Here is a 21,259-nt window from a genome sequence, read left to right as displayed (position 1 = left end):
TTTGTGTGTGTGTGTGTGTTTGTTTCTATGCATTTAGTTTCGTTTTCTCTGTACTTTGCCTTCAGAAGTCAGTTTGTGTTTCCTCTGCCTTGCCCTTACAGGAACACAGTCCTCAATATCTGTGGAAACAAGCCAGCTCAGGAGCTGAGGCGGAGTGTGTTCAACTTTGACAAGATTCAGCAGTCGGAAGACTGTCCCTGTGAGGATCCTGTGACACAGATACTGGGGGAAACAACAGGTGCGTCCTTCAGTTGACAGGAAACTGCCCTGCAAAGTCTGTGTCTCTGCTTAGTTCATGTCTGGATCAGTTCAATGCGGGGACCACCACAGTGGCTCTGAAACTATTACATTCTTCTCATGCAGGGTAAGAACTCTTTCTGCTGTTATAAATGTGCAGAGGTTTCCTGTTCCTAAAAGGTGAACCATGCAGGAGTAAAGCTTGTTAATAAGATAAAGAATGAGTGTCAATAATTCCTTTTTTTAAGAAATTTCTAGAAAACTCACTAGATAGCTCACAATTTCACCTTTCATTGAAAACAACAGCTCTTTTTAACAACTTTTGCAGCAAATTGTAGTTTTGGCTAGGCACCCTAGAATTAACATCGGTACTATGGGTTCTATGATGATTTTTGTGTGTATAACAAATTTGAATTCCAGAAATAATCATTATTTTCTTTTTTTTGTTTAATGATTATGAAGGGTATATTGTCAGGTAGGTGGCTCCAGAATAAAATAAAGAACCAGCAAGTTTAAGAAAAAAAAAATATATATATATATATATATATATATATATATATATATATATATATATATATATAAAAAAAAAAAAAATATTCATGCATTTCAAATGCTTTCTTTCCTAGCACCTCCAGCACCGCCTGTACCTCTGACACCCCCAGCACCTACAGTCCTTTCAGCTCCTTCAGTTTCTTCAGTTACAAACGAGTCTGCGCAGGAAGCAAAGACTGGAGGAAAGAGTTCTCCATCAAGCAGCATGAACAAGAGGGAGAAGAAAATGACCAGTTCTCTTCAGCCTTCTGGGGAGGTGGTGTCAGGAAAGGAGGGGAGCCCCGTGGACAAACTATCCAGACTCCAGCACGAGGTGTTCACGCTCACTGAGGAGCTCAAGTCACAAAAGGTATATGTTTGGTTTGGGTGACTGAAGTATATTTAAGCACATAACAACTGATAACTGAGTTATTAAATAATATGTCTTGTGAGGACTTGTAGTAAAATCATAAAGCATAGTGGTACAGCATAGGTCAGCATTGTAAAGACCAGCTAGGTATGGTAAAGCATATTAATAAACATGGAAAGCCAGGGTACACTGTGGGAACATAACAGTCTTATCACGGGGAAAGCATGGGAAAACTGTAAAAAATACTGTGCAAAAACACAGTGGTAAACCTTTATAAAGTTGTATGATAGTATTTAAATATGATGTTGTATCTATAATAAGCATGATATGAACGAACATAAGACAGAAACAGTGGATTTAGTCAAGCAGTTACACAAAGTAATACAAACTCAAATCCAAGACCAGCAATAATTTTGCCTAAACTGATTAAAGTACTGATCTACTGTATTTACTGTGTGATGTCTTAACTCTTTTTCTATGCAAGTCAGAAACCTGCATGCTGACCACAAATTGGTTGCTTTACTGTGCATTTTCTTTCCTCTTTGGCTAAGGTGTCACTGGGTGTGAAGGCAAACGCATTTAGCAGAATAACTCATGCATTACCTGACAGGATAGCTTTTTAAAAGTGTGATAACTGTATTGCTGATAATCCAAATTGTTATAAACATGGTGGTATGATGTTCTATAGTAGCTGTGTATGTAAAATAGGGTTGAAGGGCACTTCTGAAACAGTGAAGAGAGTCTGTTGTTGCTTCATTGTCTGTAACTGAAACTCTTGTGCTGTACTACTGTTCCTATGAATCCATAAAGGTTACAATGTAGAATTTTTTTATTATTTTGTCATCAACACATGCAGTACAAGTGTATTAAAATACAAAATCTCTGGGACCCCCGAGGGGCTCAGCTGGTAAAGGCATGAGTGCATGGTGTGCAGGGCGAGTCAGGAAGTCAAGGGTAATTTTGTGCCCTGTGCATGGACTGTTTCTGCAGGGCTAGATCTAAACAGTCACAATAGAGCTCCTGAATGCAATTCTGGGTTTTCGCTCATGACTCCTCTGTATCTTATGATGATAAAAAGACAGCTTACATTTTTGCCTGTATGGTCACAAAACTTCCTTTTACTTTTAGTAACCCATACGACTTTTAACGCGGTGCTCAAATGCACCTGATCTGCAACATGCAAGATGCATGCTAATTGTATATTTGATCTAAAATTAGACCAACAGACACAATCTTTATTTGTGCACAGAATTTATTGTGCATGTGCATTTTGACTTATTTTATCATTAGTTTTTGTGTCTTGATTAAAGACACGGTTGTCCTTATGAAACCACTTTACAAGACACCATTGCTCATTATTATTGTAATACTGGGACAGTATTTCCAGTGTTTGGTACTTTTATTGCATTATCATTGTTTTCTTCTTTCAGAGTACAAAGAACAGAGCTGCAAAAACAAGGTCTTTTTTGAGCCTGTTAAAAACACACAAGTTAAGCTGATCTCCTGAATGGTTTGAAAAATGACCACCAGCAGGCAGTGTGCAGAATTTTCAGTCATTTTGCTGGTCTTTTCTAAAAACACTTCACTGAATTCATCTTTTATAATTGGTTAAAAAAAGGACATTGTTATTGAAATAGTAGGCTGTGTGGTCCAGTGGTTAAAGAAAAGGGCTTGTAATCAGGAGGTCCCCGGCTCAGATTCCAGTTCAGCCACTGAGTCACTGTGTGACCCTGAGCAAGTCACTTAACCTCCTTGTGGTCCGTCTTTCAGGTGAGACGTTGTTGTAAGTGACTCTGCAGCTGATGTATAGTTCACACACCCTAGTCTCTGTAAGTCGCCTTGGATAAAGGTGTCTGCAAAATAAACAAAATAGTAATAATAATAATGTCTGATAATTGGTTTTAAGGCCACTGACGTATAATATAGGGCAGAGCTTCAGAGCCTTTTCTCATATGCACTACTAATAAATACTGCAACAGGCTGTTTTTTAGGGAAAATTGCATTGTACAGTAGACTATTGCATTGTACAGTAGACTATTTGAATTTACCTGTAGCTATAACTGTAATTAAATGCATGATGTTAATAGCTGTTCTTATATGATAAGTAAAACAGTATTTTTTTATTCAAAGGGATATTACAGATTTTTCAGGAAATGCAAGAATCAAAAACCTAAAACAAATACTATACCAGGCATTTTTAGTATGCTACAGTTTATTATCATTACTCCAAACAAATCACTAATCTGAACAGGTCTGATCCCACCTGGTTCAGATTACAAAGAAAGTACAGGTGCATTATTCAGGGACCACCTACAGTATAATTTATTTACGGGACCTCCAACACAGCTCATGAAGCTTCACCTTTAAGAGTAAATGACCATAGTGTTTTTGTTTTGAAATCAGGAGCTGGTGCTTCACAAGGCCCTGGAGGCAGCACAGCAGGAGAAGAGGACAAGCAAACAGTTCCTGGCAGCAGCAGGGGAGCAGGAGCGGCTGGAACTGGTGCGGCACAGAGAGAGGTGTATCGCGGACCTGGACGGCCGCCTGGAGGCCCTGCTCAAAGACAAGGAGGAGCTGGAGCAGCGGCTGGCCATCCAGGACTGCCAAGTGAATGAGCTGCAAAAGCACGTGCAGCTCATGATGGAGAAGAACAATGCCAAGCAGGAAGTCATCCTCAAGCTCTCCGAGCAGGTGGCCGTCTGCATGGCTGACCCCCAGCGTACCGTAGCCAACTCCATGGGCACAGAGACCTCCTGCAGGCTGCAGGAGAAGATTGAGCACCTCAAGGTTATTTTAAAAGTTACTTTTACATTACAGCCATGGGAAGTACGTCAACTCTTGTTTCAAGAAACACGGATAAAACCACACTCTTTTTTTTGGTTTTGTTTGACCACCATGTAATCTTGCATGATGTGAAAAAGCAGTAAATTAACTGATCCATGTTTTCACTGCTGGGGTGTCACATATGGTATTCTGCACCTTCTCTGCATCCAATAAGCATTACAAACATGACATCTTAACTAGCTTTTATTAGCATTGGAGCAGACACACAATTACTGTTTGCCACTCCAGTCTAAGAATGATTCATTTATAGTAGAACCGGTCCAGGGGTCCAGCGAATATATACTAATATTGTATCTCAGAGGAAGTCGTTTTAGTATATTGTAGTTTCTTTATTAACGTCGGGGCATTATAAATGAACAACATCAGGTACATCAGTGTGCCTAAAACACCAAAGTACGACACAGCATGTATTCTATACAAAAAAATCTGTGAAAATGACTGCACAAGCACTGAAGTACAGTATTTCTCAGTTTACAAAACAGCATTCCAAACAGTTCTTAACGTGCTTTCTCAGTGTATGCCAAAGTAATCTGACAGGTTTTTTTTACATTGTGTGTGTGTGTTAACCTGAGACATAAACAACAACAAGGATGCACGCTTTTTAACAGTACAGTCATTTTATGAATCCTTTACTTTTCTTTTATTTACTATGGTTAAACTGGGCAGTTATGTGAAGTGACAGCGTGTACAAATTCTGACCTGCTAAGAGCTGAATTTACTGTTTTAGACCCATAGTAAAATGTGCATTGGTCAGTTTCCATCAGTACCATTCAGTTGGTAGCAGCATATGCAAGTCACACATGGCACAGGTCAATTGGGTAACGATGGTGTCATATCTTACAGGATCAGATACGACAAGTTCGACTGTACTTTGTATCACGTTACTGTGATTTTGTACTGTATAGGTCAGGCCTGCACAGTGTTGATGTGATGTTACAATGAACAGCAAAAATTATTATAATAACATAAACATACTGTATAAAAAAAAAAAGATCCCTGTGTAACCCCAGGCTACTAGGCATGAGGGGGTACACTGCTCTCTGATAAAAGTTAGGAGACCAGTTATCTGCTTATTAGCAAAACTTAAATCCACTAATAAAGTCAAATAATAATTCCAGACACGTGATCAGTTGGCCAACTATTTTTTTCTTCTATTTCTTTGTTATTAGAACAAAACAAGTATATTGTTTTTGTACAGTGTATTAATTGACATTAGTTAGCCACACTTTTTTTTACGTATCCCAGCGATTTTCAAACAGTGTTTTATAGGGTACAAATGAGTACAATTATGAAAGCAAAGAAAAGCAGTGATCAGTCAGGACTAGTTCAAACCTGTGCTCTTAATAAGTAGAGCTCACAGTAGAAATGTTTTAAGTACAACCACAGATTGTGTTCTGATTTCATTCGTTTACTGTGTTTACTAGGACGATATAAAGGCGCACAAGATGCAAAACAAGTTCCTCAACTCTGAAATCTACCAGCTTACTAAGCTGTGGAGGAACAGTTCAGAAGAGGAGAAGGGCCTCCTGATGAAGGTATGTGCTTTACAGCTTGCTGTGTGACAGATCTGTACCCATTTAACCATTGTGAAAAAACATATATGTTCAAAAAATATATTATCCTTACCTACAAGTCTTTAATGCAGTATCGTCACTGTGTAAGGCTAATATATAAGTGACTTTATTTAATACTAAACATCTCATTTTCAGCTTTTATAGCCTAGGCCCCAGATTAATAGTAATAGTAATGAGTTTCATTTATTTCTTTTTTCTTATAGCTTTAACCACAAAACCACAATGAGATCTGTGATTTCGCCTGGAGACATCTCTGTCTGCACTAAGAAGCCAAAGTAAATTAAAGAACAACTAGCATGCTGGTACATTATGATAAAGCAAACTGCTTAGTGACACATGGATCGCAAGAGGTTCTAATGTAGTGACGCAAGCTGGTGACCTACTGGGCACTATTCTTACACAGTCTAACGCAAAAAACAAAACAAAATAAAAAAAACAACTTTAGATTCACTTTGTATCATTTTCACATCCTGGTAACTTTTTAAAAGTTTAAAGCATTCCTTTGGCCTCCTGTTTAACCACAGTATTTCTGCAGTTTTACCCATGCTTTTCCCATGGTTATACAATGCATTTATAATAATTTACCTGGGTTTACCATGTTTATTAATATACTTTTATTATTATTATTATTATTATTTATTTATTTATTTATTTCTTAGCAGACACCCTTATCTAAGGCGACTTACAATTGTTACAAGATATCACATTATTTTTACATACAATTACCCATTTATACAGTTGGGTTTTTACTGGAGCAATCTAGGTAAAGTACCTTGCTCAAGGGTACAGCAGCAGTGTCCCCCAGCTGGGATTGAACCCACGACCCTCGGGTCAAGAGTCCAGAGCCCTAACCACTCCTCCACATACCTTCTTACCTTGTTATTGTAGTCTAGTATCTGCATAAATAAAGACATAGGCAGTCAGTATTTTTGGTCAATTATTTGCTTTTTTTTGCAGAGATGCTTCCTCTGTTATGTTTCTCTTTAGTAATTTGTGGTTTTTCTTTTTTCATTTTATACTGTACTTTCCTTATTTTTATAATTTTCTTTGTACTCCTACTTGGTTTCACTCCTTGTTTCTTCTTCTTAGTTGACTGTCATAGTAGTTCTGACTGGCTGGCTGGTAGCCTGGTCAGCAACCTCGGGTGTGTTCATGCATTACTAATTAAAACCACAGAGAAGTTAGCAACTGAGCCAGTTCCAGTCTCCCAGAATGAACAGATCAGACTGACTGGGATGTTTCCCTTTCATCTCCAAATCTAGGTCTTCTGTAGATGCAGAAAGCAAATTGGAAAGATATGTAGTGAATTCTAAATACAAATGTTAACCTATAGGTGGGGTTCAGGGGGCGGAGCTAGGCACCAACAACCTATCATCTGCCGTCATCAATTAAATCTACCTTATTTAAACATTAGTCACCTCTACCTCGCTGTCTTGTGTTTTTTCGTTTTTGGCTTAAACCTAAGCGATTTCAAGACCCATCTACATTTGCGTACCTCAATAATGGAGTACTTACAGCAGTTGTCATCGGATTCTGAGGATTCCCAGGATTTTCTGTCATTAACAGATCATTCTCCTTCAGCTTCAATCCAGGGTCCATCCAGTCTCCGTTTTTTCTCCCCTGCTGCTATTTCAGTTACATCTGATCAGGCTCCTGATCAGGCTCTCGACCAGGTTCCAGTACAAATGTTGCCTACCGTTCCTGCCACCCAAACATCGAATCTGCGACGATCCAAGCGTCTTCGGCCTCAGGACGCCCCTCCGGATCGATTGTTTTGGAAGGACTGGCCCATGAATAAATTGATAAAAACCCTCCTTAAAAATGGTAATGCGATTCCGGCAGGGAGTGATAGAGAGTCTCTTTTCATTCTCTATTGCAATTCAGTCTCAGCAGAACCAGTCTTTCCTCCGAAAAAACATAATCAGCCGCGCCCAGCCATTCAGCGTCCTAAAACAGACAGCAGGCAGTCTATTCCGGATCTAACTACCCCCACAACTAGCACCGCTAACCAGCAGCCAGCCATCGAAATCCAACATTCGCAAATATTCAACGAGATAAAATCATTTATGCAGCCTTTTTCCGATACTCTATCTTCGGTCAGTTCTCAACTGTCGTATCTAGAAAAAAGGGTGTCCGTTATGGAACAAGGAAAACAATCTACAGCGCAGTCATTAATTTCAGCATCAAATGCTGCAGCGCCGCCTACAGCTTTTCCCGGTCCAGCCCTAATTTCAGCCAGCGAAGCAGATCCTCCAATATACAACCTCGCTACTGCATCTACATACGGATCCTCCTCTCCAACTGCAGCGAGACGTCACACTATATCTCCACAAATCAGACGTGTCATTCTCGAAGGTAAGGACATTAATCTTGTTTCACTATTAATGACGACTTCGGAATTCTTGGACCATAGAGTAGTCGATTGTGGAGAATTGGCGGTAACTCTAAAATCCAGAGATCCCAGACTGCTTAAAAATCTTACATTAGGGGAGTTTGTCCTTGCTTTCTCCATATTCAGAGATGTGTTATGCTCGGTATATCCTAACCGCAGAGCTGAATTGGAATCTTACATCGTGGAGCTGTCTGTCAGATACGGAGGGACTATGTTTTATGCGTATCATAAAGCATTCTCTGCAAAAGCAGCAGCGATATTGGCAGCAGATAATCACATCATCAATTGGGCAAAACCTGATCCAGATCTATTTAATAGAATTTTTGGTGGTTTAAGGGCTAATGCATGTGGGGTGTGCGCTTCAACAGCTCATTCAACAGCCCTCTGCCCTAAAGCTGCAATTGCATCAACTTCTAAAGCACCCAGTTTCGCCGCTAATTCATACAGATCTTCAGTAACTAATCCTATACATTCTTCAGCTCCCCTCGATCAATCTACAAGGAAAGACAAATACGGGCGTAGTATTAGATTTTCAGGAGGAAGACAAATCTGCAACAATTTCAATACTGGCTTCTGTTCAAATAGGCAATGCAATTTTATCCACATGTGCAGCAATTGCGGTGACGCTCACGTTAATACAATCTGCCCTTTAAAACGCAAGTGACTTTCCCCGATGCTCACCGTCTTTACTCCTATAAACATCCTGGCATTATCAAGTAAATTACAGAATCATCCCGACAGTAACTTAATTAATTACCTGATCGACGGATTGAAAAATGGTTTTTCAACCGGTCTTACTCAAATTCCTACTTCCTCGTTCCAAAGCAAAAATCTTTATTCAGCGACTCAAGATCCACAATCAGTGTAGTCTCTCATCGAAAAAGAAATTAAAAAAGGATTTATAGTCGGTCCGTTTTTAGCTTCTCCTTTTCCAATATATAGAATTAATCCTATCGGCATTGCCACGAGGAAAATGTCAGGAAAAAAGCATCTCATTATTGATTTATCAGCACCACGGGGGTCAAGCACCAGCAGCATTAACTCATTAATTCCCCGAGATCAATTTTTCCTGCATTACATCACTATTGCAGACGCAATACATTCAATTAAATTAGCAGGTCGTGGTTCCTGGTTAGCAAAAGCAGATATATCAGACGCATTTAAAGTAATGCCAATCCATCCTTCTCTCCGTCACCTGTTTGGTATATGCTGGGAAGGGAAGTTTTATTTTGCCACTCAATTGACTTTTGGCTGCCGTAGCAGCCCGAAGATATTTGATACCCTGTCGGAAGCATTATGCTGGATCCTTCTTAATGTCTATCATGTCCCGTTCTTGCTCCACTTGCTGGACGATTTTTTAGTAATTTCTCCTCCTTCAGATGCACCAGCAGAAGCGATTTCCAATCTTAAAAGCTTATTTTCTGAAGTTGGCGTTCCGCTTTCAGAAGAAAAAATTCTTTGGAATTCCTTGGAATCATTCTAGATACAGAAAAGTTTGAAGCCCGCCTGCCTGAGTCTAAACTTAACCATATTCGTTTGCTCATTCAGGATTTTCAGATCAGTAAAACAATTTAAAAAACGGGCACAGCTTTCATTGCTGGGTTACTTTAATTTTGCAATACGTATCATTCCACAAGGGAGGACGTTTATATCTCGGCTGCTAGCGCTGGCATCAACAGCAAAAAATCTGGACTCCTATTTAAATATCTCTTCAGAAGCTAGGAAAGATATTAAAATGTGGTCTGCGCTTATTCAGCACTGGAACGGTCTCTCTATGTTTTATGATGATTTCATTTCAGCTCCTCACGATATGGCTTTATTTACTGATGCCTCATCTCTGGGATTCGGAGGTCTATTTAATAGTCAATGGTTTTGCAGTACATGGCCTGAGGAAATCGAGAACATATCTCCTCATCTAAAATCCACAGCTCTGCTAGAGATATACCCAATAGTAGCAGCTGCCCAGCTATGGGGTCATCTCTGGTCTAAGAAATCAATACTATTTTACTGTGATAATTCAACTACAGTGCATATTATAAATAAAGGACGTTCCTCCTCTGCTCTTATAATGCAATTGCTGTGGCGGCTAGTATGGATTTCAGTCTCTAATAACTTCCTAATACAAGCTCGCCACCTACCGGGCATTTTTAATAATGCAGCTGATGCTCTTTCCCGTTTACAGATTTCCAAATTCCACAGTTTGCTGCCCTCAGCTCTGCAATATCCAGCAGCAACGCCACAGTTCAATCAGCTGATTTTCAACTAAATCCAACTATTAATAAACTTCTTAATTCAGCTCAAGATTACATGGCATCAGCACTTGCCCCATCTACCAGATCCTCGTACTCTACAGGTTGGGCATGTTATGTAACTTTTTGTTTACAAAGCAGGACTAATCCTACTCCATTCAATCAGGACTGGATCATGGCGTTCATAGTGCACGCAAAGGACTCTCTACATCTGGCACCAGCTACAATCAGACTATATTTGTCAGGAATTCAGCATCAATTTCGCTTGATGTCCATCAATTTCCCAACTCTATTATCAATTCCAGCGGTTCGTCTCCTTTTACGAGGAATTTCCAAGTGCTCTCTGGCTCCTTCTTCTGCTCGCCTGCCTATTTCTATAGACATTCTCAGTAAATTGATTTCAATTCTCTGCCACGGCTGTTTTTCTCCATTTGATGATTTAACTATGGAAGTCATATGTCTAGCTGCATTTTTTGGATTTTTGAGATGTTCTGAATATACAGTTCCTTCTATTGCCAGCTTTCCTACCCTAGGTATCCGCTGCAGTGACCTCAAGCTCATCCCAGATTCTCATTTCATCTTATTTCTTCGCATTTCAAAAACAGATCAACTGCGGCAAGGACAATGTATTCAGCTTTCTAAGATCAACTCTCCTCTGTGTCCCTTCACTTCCATGTTGAAGTACATTGCAGAACGCAAAGCCATTTCATCCTCAGACCCTTTGTTTATCAATTCAAGCCAGTCCATTGTATCAAGGCATTGGTTTTCAACACACCTTTCCACTGTGGTATCCAGAGCAGGTCTTCCTTCGCAATTCTACACTCCTCATTCTTTTAGAATAGGGGCAGCCACTTCAGCCGCAAAAGCCAACATTTAACCAGCATTTAATTAAAAATATGGGATGCTGGACTTCATCAGCAGTTGAAAGTTATACTAATTCTTCATCATCTGAAATATCCTCCGCACATCAGTCCATTGCTAGTATGTCCGGAGTGGGGACGACCTTTCTGCCTGAGCCACCAAAGATTTCCCCCTAAGAAATAAAATTAAAGAAAGGGGGGGGGGGTTCTTTCCACTGTGCAGAGGGTCTTCACATAGTCATTAGGGTACAGTCTACTAACCCCTTTGTCACGTTAAGTGTTTGTTTTCTTTCGTCTAAATGTTTTCTCTTTTTCTTTCTTATGCATTGGCGGTTCTCTCTTTTTCTTCCTGTTGCGTCAGCAGGGAGCCGGGGGTCCATTTTTGGGGGGTTAGTGATTCCACTTTCTCCAACCCTTTGTTAAGCTCCGCTTCATTTACCTCATAGATGAGGGTTCTCCTTGAGTCAGAGGTGACCCCCGGCCAAACCCTTCCATCTGCATGTATGTTTCTTTTGGGATTCTTCTTTCAGGTCTGATGCCTCTATGTGAGGGTCCCCAAGCGGTGGCATCCCTCGTGTTTGTCGGGTCTCCTCAAAGACTGTGGCCCCCCTCCTGTTTGTCGGGTCTCCTCAGCGACGGAACCCCCCTACTGTATATGTTGGGTCAGGAAGAGCCAGAACCTCTTTTGTGTTAACAATACTAATTCATGTTTTCTTTCCGGTTTGCGAGCCTCTTCGTATGTCGGGTAACCTCAGAGACGGTGCCCCTCTCGTATGTCGGGTCACCTCAAAGACGGTGGCCCCCCTCCTGTTTATCGTGTCTATCGATCAAGTAAATGTTGGGCCTGGAAGAGGCGGAGCCCCTCTCTCCATGTGTATATGTTTACTAACTCTGTCAATAAACACTATCAGGTGGCATAGCTCCGCCCCGTGAAGTACAGTGCTGTGAATGTAGGGCACTGTTCACAAAAACACAAATGCCTGGTTTGCAAATTAAATTAATGTTTAATCTTGTTGACCCCAATGTGTTCTTTGGGGTGGGTCAAGTTGTAGCTGTTTCTGTATCAGTGCTTGATCTGTCCTAGTGCCTGCGTCATGGCTCCATATAGTGATATCCCCTGAGTGCACTGTGCAATGAAACAGCTACTGGCTGGTATGATTGCAGCAAATTAGATGTTTTATCTATCTGGTCTGATTGGCAATGGTTTTAAATTATTTTAGGTATATTTAGGATCAGACCATTTTTGTGACATGAAAAACTATTGTACTACAGTAGAGATGTTTCAGGATTTCTGGGAGCACTTGAATTAATAGGTATCACATTTGATACCAGGGTGACTCTGGTTTAAAGAAGAACCAAATAGCAAAAATTGTAAAAATAAATAAATAAATAAATATAATTTCAGTTGCAGGTTATGCTAAAACTGCTAAAATTGCCAAAAACATAAACGCTTTGATTTCCGAATCGTAATCGAAAAAAAACATGTATTGTACACAACAGTTTAACTTTCAAAGAAATGACCCTTCACAGCCACAGTGTCACACATATTGCACTGTAGGAAATAGCAGTCTTGTAATTAATATAAGCAGCACAAGGGAACAAGTGAATACTGCAGCGAAGAGGATTATTAAATCAAATTAATTTAAGGAGCAGAAGCAAGATTATAATTGGAATGGCTCCATCAGAACTGTAAAATTAGTTATTTGGAAATGTACTAGGTTCATTTTTACATTTTAATAAACAAGTTCAACCCAGTTAAAAAGTAACAGGGTGTAAAAACCCTCTGCCTTTGGACTGCCCTGTCTTGGAAATGAGTGGGAGGTTGTGGGAGGGTTACTGCTTTCACCAGCTGCTGTGTTTTGTTTTAATCCTAACCCTAAACCTCTCTTTTGTGTTGCAGTGTGCCTACCTGGAGGCCAAAAACTGCCAGATTGAGAGCAAGTACCTGGTCGTGCTGCGCAGGCTGCTGGAGAGCAAAGGGCTGGGCAGCAGTCAGCAGGAGATGGTGAAAAGGCTCATTGAGGACGCACTGCAGGGAGACAAGAAGGATGTCTTTAAACTCAACCCTGTCAGGTAAGACAGTACTGACATTTCCATACCGGGGTTTCACAGCGAAAACTTTTTTCCCCCCGGTTACTTTCTTGTTTTTTTGTTACTAAGTATATTCAAATATTTAAAATGCAATTCTATTGCTAAACTGATGATGTGATTGCAAGCTTCACCAGTTCCATTTTCATATAATACCCTCATATCCCGAACTGAAATACCAAAACAAGCAAAGGATCAAAATGTTAATGTTGGTTTGTTGCAATTGTGATCTAATAGGTGCGCAAATGAAAAGCCAAAAAAGAGCTGGAACTTACAGTAGTTTCTGGGCTTTGCTGTCTATGATTTTCTATGTCATGTGCCCTGCTCTTTTAATGTGATAATTTAATAATTGAAAAAAATATATATTTTGTTTGTCACTTCTTTAAAACAAAACAAAAACTCTTTTTGTTTTGTTGCATGGTCTGTTTAGAACAGAAGTGCAAATTATATGCATTTCCTATTTTTCATGATTATTTTCTCAGTTTGTTTTTGTCAATATTATAGAAATTCCTTTCGTAGAGTTTACTGTAGTCTTAACAGCTGCACAGGAACTCAGATTGAATAGTATTGATTGTAAATTGAACAGAAAATGTTTGTTCTGCTGTTCGAGCGATTGATGCAAGCAGCTGAAATGAGCTTGCTGTTAACTGTATAGTAATCCACATCACAATACCACTGCACACCTTAGCAGGCAAAAAGAAAGGTCAAAGATTGGATTGACATTGAACTGCTCCCTAACCAACCACATAAAGAGCAATGTGCGTCAATAAACACTGCAATTCCAGGACCATATATAAGGGTTGATGTTAGGCAGTGAAGGTGTATATATGCCCAAAAAGAAGTCAGAGGCTGCAGCAAGTCTACAGTTTATTTAGAAAACTCCAGGATCCTTTGTTCATACATAAGGCCCTGTGAAAATAGTGTGTGTGTTTTTTTTTTTGTTTTTTTTTTTAATTCAAGGCAGTATCACGGGTAAAGTGTCTTATTTTGCAGATTGTGCTCAGAACTATTTTATAAATTATGTGTACAGATTATTATTATTTTTTTATACAGCAAATAGATTGATAAATGCACTGACATCTTCAAAATCAACGTCAAAGTTATTCAAGCACTTTACAATAGCTTGTGAAACGGTGTTGTCATTAACAGCCTGTAGGTAAAGTGTATCTGCAAGGACAGCTTTCAGTTCTATGTCAGATGCATGTTCACCATTTAGGCCCTGCAAAACAAATACAATGTGAAACACATATTGCTATTGGGCATCAGTCGACTCGTCAGTGACCATTGACAAGCAACCAGACTGTTTTACTAATTCCATAATCTCCTGCTTGTGATAGTCAGCAACTTGAGGTAAGTATTCACGTCTCAGCTGGGCTGATGAAGGAATCACTCCACCATTTGCTACACTCGGTATGAAGAAATTACGTAACTTTTGGTTGTCCAGTTTTTCAAGAGGGATATTTGCGCAAACAAACATCCCTGTCAGGTCAAAATGTAATGTGTTTCGTGCTTCACGGGTTTTCAGTGGACTTTTGGAACATGGAAGTTCATGTTTTTGGTTTCTTGGATTTCCGCCTTTCTCTTTCAGTGAATACTTGAATCTAAATGCCTGTCAAGAGATGATTTGCAGTAACATTGCAGGACATACAGAATAGCTTACCTCCATCGTATGAAATACAAATAATAATTATAAGAATATTGAAAAAATCACGGTATTGGGCTAAGTTTGCAATTTCTGCGCAGTTCGTGAAATCTCGATTTACACAGGGCCTTATACATAACCCTAGGCAGGTTAGTTTCAGGCACATATACCATTTACACATAACCCTTTCCTGGTTCTTGTACTGGCTTCCAAACATATTTACCTCCTCCTAACCGTCAAACTTCAGCCCACTCCCTTCTCTCCCTTTGTCTCTCTCCGCCAACTGTTCCAACTCAACTAACTAACTCAATGCTCTCCTGCAGCGATGGGGAGGAATACGCTGGCAGAGGGGACTGTTTAGAAATATAACAGTACAACTTAACATAGAGGTTCATTACACATAACTAAATCACAAAAACCTGGAGCCATGCACCTACTATACAATGTTGTATGATAATTTAGGGAATATGTGAATACTGCATGTTACCAACATCCTTGTTTAACTTTCTGTTCCTTCCCAGTGAGTACGACGACTATGGATTCAAGACCATTCCTGATTATGAAGTAGAGGACGTGAAGCTCCTGGCCAAAATCCAGGCCCTGGAGATCCGTTCCAACAACCTGCGCAACAATGAGATGGTGGACAAGCCTTTGCGGACCAGGTGGGCTAACTACCTGGCCAGCCGTCCCTTGGACCAGCTGGCTCCCTCCCTGGAGCTGAAGGGCCTGATCCGGTGTGGGATCCCTGTGGAGTACCGGGAGCAGGTGTGGCGCTGGATCGTGAGGACGCGGACGCAGGTCTATAGGAAGCGGAATCCCAATCGCTACCAGGAGCTGAGGAAGCACTGCGAGGTGTCTGAGCACCCGGCCTCGCGGCAGATCAGGCTGGAGCTGCACCGCACCCTCACCAGCAATAAGCACTTCTCCTCGCCCACCTCCGACGCAGTCCAAAAGCTGCAGCGCATTCTGCTAGCCTTCTCCTGGCAAAACCCCACCATCGGCTACTGCAGGGCCTCAACCGGTACTGTACCTTTTGTATTGAAAGTTCTTAATGCCATTCGCTCATTAAGTAGTAAAAGGTGTTGCCAAAAAAGACAAAACACTTTCTTGTACTTCTTGGACGTGGACTAGCATAACTTATCATTTTCTAAAACAGAGAATAATGCCTATTACCGGTAAGCAGTGCCACAGGTAATGGCAGCATTACCGGTGTTTAACATTTTTCATTGGAGGTAGCTATGCCAGGAGACTATACTAGAGCAATGTGTTGTTGTATTATAAATAGCAATAAGAATACACATGCAAACAGTGTTTATTTATTGAGTTCAGAAATATTTGAGAAATTGACACCTAGTGGTTGTTAACTGTGTTGTGTATTCTTAGCTACTCATCCCTCCCCTGTACAATATATCTTTTTCTGGAATCACAAATATACTGGCCCAGATATGTTCTTTAATATTCTACACAACTGTAAAGACAACTGTGGTGGAAAGCACAAGTGGCCATATTCAGGCAGATTAAAAATAATACGATAGCCAGTCCCTGACCATCTTCCAGCGTCTCCTCAAGACTCACCTCTTCAGACAGCACCTGTAGAAACTCCTCTTTTCCATCTGGACACTTATCGCTCTTCCTTAAATGCACTTTACTTGCTCTTATCTGCTCCCTATTTTACTGCATTTAACCCTGTACTTTAGAGTACTGTAATCTGTTGAGTGTCATTTAATCTGTAGTATTTTGTATTTAATTATATCCTGATGTAACTATCACTGACACTGTTATCTGTTCCGTTATTGAATTGTATTTTGTCATATATACTTGTACTTGCTAGAACCGAAATGATTATATTTTCTTGCTCTTAATTGTATTAATACTTGTACTGATTCTTGAAATGTATTTTTGTCTACGACTGTAAGTCACTCTGGATAAGGGCGTCTGCTAAGAAATAAAATAATAATAAATACAAATAAGTGTATAACTTACATAATTTCTTGCTAGTTTCATACATCAAATGTATTTATTCCTCTGAAAATTTATTTCAAAATAGGGCCTAAAATGTGTAAACATGTGGCTTGGCACACCTATGTGTCCCCCTTTTCTTCTGAATATTAGCAGCACACTTCCAGTGGAGTCATGTGGTGTGTGTGTTTCCTCTTGCAGGTTGGCAGCTATTGCACTTTTAGTTCTGAAGGATGAAGAGGATGCCTTCTAGTGTCTGGTGGCTGTTGTTGAAATCATAATGCCACAAGACTACTACAGCAAAACCCTCACTGCCTCTCAGGTACAGTATGTACAACAACTGATTTCAAATCAGTGAACCCTCTTCTTCCCTCCAGGGACACAAGGACGCAACAAGCCCTTGCCACCTCTCGATCTTAGGCAACTTTCTGTGCCTCATTTTCTTTTCCCTTGCGGTATCCATTGTAGAGCTACCTTCTGGATATGGGTTTGTTCCATCCCGAGTACGTGGCCTATACACCTCAGTCTTCTTCTTTTTGTATCTGTGATGATTTGGTCTTCTCGTGGAGGTCTTTATTTGAGATTTTGTTTGACCAGTTTTTGCCTGTTTTCCAAAGGCACCTGTTATGGAAATTGGCTAATTTGTCCATGTCTCTCCGTTATTACTAAGAAAATGTTAAAATATTTGTGACATTGCTCGTCAGCCTATAGCTGAGTTTTAATGCTATCCCCTTTGCTTCTCCAGTAAGTACTGTGGATGTGCTAATTCAGGCAGTCATAGTCCCTATTTGTTCTAACAGCTGAGCAACTCCTGCTGCTCTAAGCAGAGCTCTTTGTTTCTTGCAGGCTGATCAGAGGGTGTTCCGTGACTTTCTTGCTGAGAAGATGCCTCGCCTGACGGCCCACTTCAAGGAGCACAGCATCGATCATTCCCTCATCACCTTCAACTGGTTCCTGGTGGTCTTCGTGGAAAGCCTGGTCAGCGACATCCTGCTCAGAGTGTGGGATGCTTTCCTCTATGAGGGCACAAAGGTACAGGGCTGGCTGTGTTAGTAATTGATCCTTTAATACCCACCCCCCCACCACCAACACTACCCACACCACCCACACTTACCCAACTGTGTTGAAACGTGCTTAATACATTTTTCAGCACAAATTGTTGAGAAAAATTGTCTTAACTTGCAAACATGTGCACAGTATGTCACACTTACATTGTAACAGCTTATCCAATTATTTTAAATTATAGTAATGACATTTTAGAGAGTTATATAGAGTAAAAATGAAAAACATGGAAATAAGTAAAATATAATTAATTATAAAAGGGCTCAGTCCAGTGACGACTTGATGAGCGAAAGTATCCTTCTTTTTTAACCTGAACAGTATTTCCTTCTTTCTGTTTCCAGGTGATATTTCGCTGTGCACTGGCCCTCTTTAAGTACAATGAAGAGGACATTCTAAAAATTCACGACAATCTGGAAATCTACCAATACCTCAGTTTTTTCACCAAAACTATCTCTGATGGCAGGTGAGGCAGAATGAGGATGATGATAATGTACAGCAGATGCATCAGACCAGTTGCTGTCAATCACAGACTGTATAAACAGTTCACACTCCTCTCACTCACTCCAGTGGCCATGCTTTTAACCACTAGTAAAGTTAGTGATTTCAATAAACTGTCTTGTACCATTTTGATGATGGTAAATGTGAACAGTGATTTTGCAGTTTACTGAGCTTTACCATGCATCCACTATGAAACCGTAAGTCCTTCTTTACCATTCATTTCCTACAGGTAATGGAGCCCCCACCTCACAGACCCACATAATGTCTTCTTTGCAGCTTAGAAAACAGATGTACTGTATGTATAGCTGTTTAATGAACAGTTTGCAAGCAGATTATTAAAGTGTTGAACAATTTAACTGGTGGGTCAATTGGCTGGTTTCACAGGCCCTGATTAGCACTAATCCTGGACTACCTATTGTTATCTTAGGTAAGGTAGTCCAAAATTAGTGCTAATTGTAGTTTGTGAAACCAGCCATTTAAGATCCTATTAAAAACAGAATTTTCTTGCCATTAGGTCTTAGTAGTAAAAATAAGTTATCCTAAGGATGAATAATTCCAAGGTTCTGTTGCCTTTTATTTACTGAAAACATTTCCTTTCTGTTATACTGTAGCACGGAACTGGATCAATCAGTCTGCTTTCTCTTGATTTTCAGTGAAATAACTGGGTTTATATGATAATAATTTGGCAGAGCTTTCTCACAATGACTGTAAAGCAGCAGAAATATGTTTCCATTTAGTTCTCAAAGCCTTTTTCATTGGAATTATTGATTCAATCACCATGTTTCTCCTCTGCCCAGCCACTAAACCTGAAATACAAACGCATTCATTTAGATGCAGCCATTCATGCTTCAGTATTAGACAAGAATCCAGGCAGTGCCGGCTGTGCAGAGACAGGGGGCCATTGACTGATTTGGACCACCTGAAGATTGATACACTGTAGAAGTTAATGGGTTCAATCTCTAAACAATTATGTTATAAAATTAGCAAGTAACAACTTTGTATGTCAGACTTAAATTTTTTGTTCCTGTTAGAACTGTGTGGGGCTCCCGAGTGGCGCATCCAGTAAAGGCGCTCCACGTGGAGTGCAGGATGTGCCCTATAGGCTGGACGTCGCGAGTTCGAGTCCAGGCTATTCCTTTGCCGACCGAGGACAGGAGCTTCCAGGGGGCGGCGCTCAATTGGCCGAGCGCCGCCCGGGGGGAGGGAGGGTTAGGTCGGCCAGGGCGTCATCGGCTCACCGCGCACCAGCGACCCCTGTAGTCTGGCTGGGCGCCTGGAGGCTTGCCTGTAAGCTGCCCGAGAGCTGTGTTGTCCTCCGACGCTGTAGCTCTTGTGTGGCTGCATGGCGAGTCCGCAGTGTGAAAAAAAGGGGTCGGCTGACGGCACACGCGTCGGCCATTCCAAATTGGGGAGAAAATAATAAAAAAAATTTGGCAACGACTAAATTAAAAAAAAAAAAAAAAAAAACTGCATTGTTTCTCAAGTGTGTATGTTTGTCTTTTTGTGTCTTTTTATGAATTTAATTTTGGCAGGCCCATACTTTATTATTTATTTATTTATTTGTGTATTTTTTGAAAGGGGGAAAAATGCAGAGTTCCCAGGTCCTTTAACTTTGCAGTTGTTTCATCAGTGGCATTTTGTTTTCTCTGTATCTTCTGTCTTTAGGAAACAGAAGCATTTAATGATATGAATCCCTTCCCTATGAAGCTGCTGAAGAACAGACGAGAGTTTCACATGTAGAGCCTGACAGCCGAGCTGCTGGAGCTGGAGAGGATACAGAAGGAATTTGTGAAAGAACAACAAGTGGAGCGCAAAGACAAGGACCAAGGACACGTTGAGATTTTGTTTGTGCTTTTTTTGTTTACTAAAAAATGTGAAGAGAAAAGCTATAATAAAAAATAAGAATAATGGAAAAATGTGTTAAAATAAATTATTTTTGTGAAGAATGGGTTGTCTTTTGCACTCGAATCAATGTATAAGGGCCTGTTGGCAACCAATACAAGCTGCCTTTATTTTCTCACGTGTTGCCAGGTTGATTACCTGGTCAAAGACTAAACACATACATGTAAAACATTTAGAACATATTTGTATTCTGTATTTGTATATTATGATATTTTATTGGATTTTTTATGTACGTATCATTGCACAATAGGGAGAATTAACGAGAACATATCGAATATTTAGGCGTTCATTTTTGTACTGCTGTTTTATAAAGTGATGGCAATCTGAACTATAGTCAAAGTCTCTCAAAGTGAATTATTATTTTAGGAAAGTATTACGGCACAAGCACTTGTATATTACCAGTGTCACTCTCCTCACAAGGTTAAACTGTGAAACCCAGAACATACTTTAACTGGCTGAGATGAGCCCTTTTCAAGGCATTTTCTCTGCTGTATAATATAACAGAACTTGTTTTTTGATGAAATGGTGTGCATTTTTTGCATCCTTTGTGTAAGGTATTTGAACTGAAAAACATCAAATACTGGTATTATCATTGTGTTGTTTTAGATTTGTTAAACAAAATCTTATTCTACTGAAAATATTTCTCTTTTGTTTCTATAAAGGTTTATATAAATACAGTAATAACATTTGCTGACACTGCAGTGGAGAAACACTTCATTTATTAATTTGTCCCACAGCAAATTCAGAAAAGATTGTTAACCTGCAATGTTGTATGGGTTGTGGGCTGTAAGAGGCAGCTTGCATGCTAGACAGGAGTGGAGAGCTGGAGAAGTAACCTGTCTTGCTAAGAAGTATGTAGCCTGTTCTTTAATGCAAAATAAAAGTGATTGCTGCTTTTGAAGAACGCCTGTTTCACACTTCCATTCTTACCAAGTCATTACTATATATATATATATATATATATATACACAGACGTGCTCAAATTTGTTGGTACCCCTCCACAAAAAACGAAGAATGCACAATTTTCTCTGAAATAACTTGAAACTGACAA

General features: G+C 40.0%; 1 protein-coding gene and 1 pseudogene across 1 annotated transcript; both read left to right on the top strand.

Moving 5' to 3' along the window:
- Nucleotides 1-244: 244 nt before the first annotated feature.
- On the top strand, nt 245-4,039 carry LOC117420071 (TBC1 domain family member 2A-like). The gene is made up of 3 exons (XM_059022216.1): nt 245-364; nt 864-1,138; nt 3,542-4,039. Exons 1-3 carry the CDS (start codon nt 358-360, stop codon nt 4,037-4,039), a joined length of 780 nt encoding a protein of 259 aa, XP_058878199.1. The 5' UTR covers nt 245-357.
- Nucleotides 4,040-4,782: 743 nt separating this feature from the next.
- LOC131696797 (TBC1 domain family member 2A-like) lies at nt 4,783-20,953 on the top strand (annotated as a pseudogene).
- The last annotated feature ends 306 nt before the right edge of the window (nt 20,954-21,259 follow it).

This window comes from Acipenser ruthenus, chromosome 1 (genome assembly GCF_902713425.1).
Source record: "Acipenser ruthenus chromosome 1, fAciRut3.2 maternal haplotype, whole genome shotgun sequence".
NCBI classification, from domain to species: domain Eukaryota; kingdom Metazoa; phylum Chordata; class Actinopteri; order Acipenseriformes; family Acipenseridae; genus Acipenser; species Acipenser ruthenus.
This window is presented reverse-complemented; position numbering and strand designations above follow the sequence as displayed.

Bases quoted from the DNA above. Each gene is read 5' to 3' on its own strand.
- LOC117420071 (XM_059022216.1), top strand. The intron at 1,139-3,541 runs GTATATGTTTGG...TTTTGAAATCAG, and splicing joins AGGAGCTCAAGTCACAAAAG to GAGCTGGTGCTTCACAAGGC.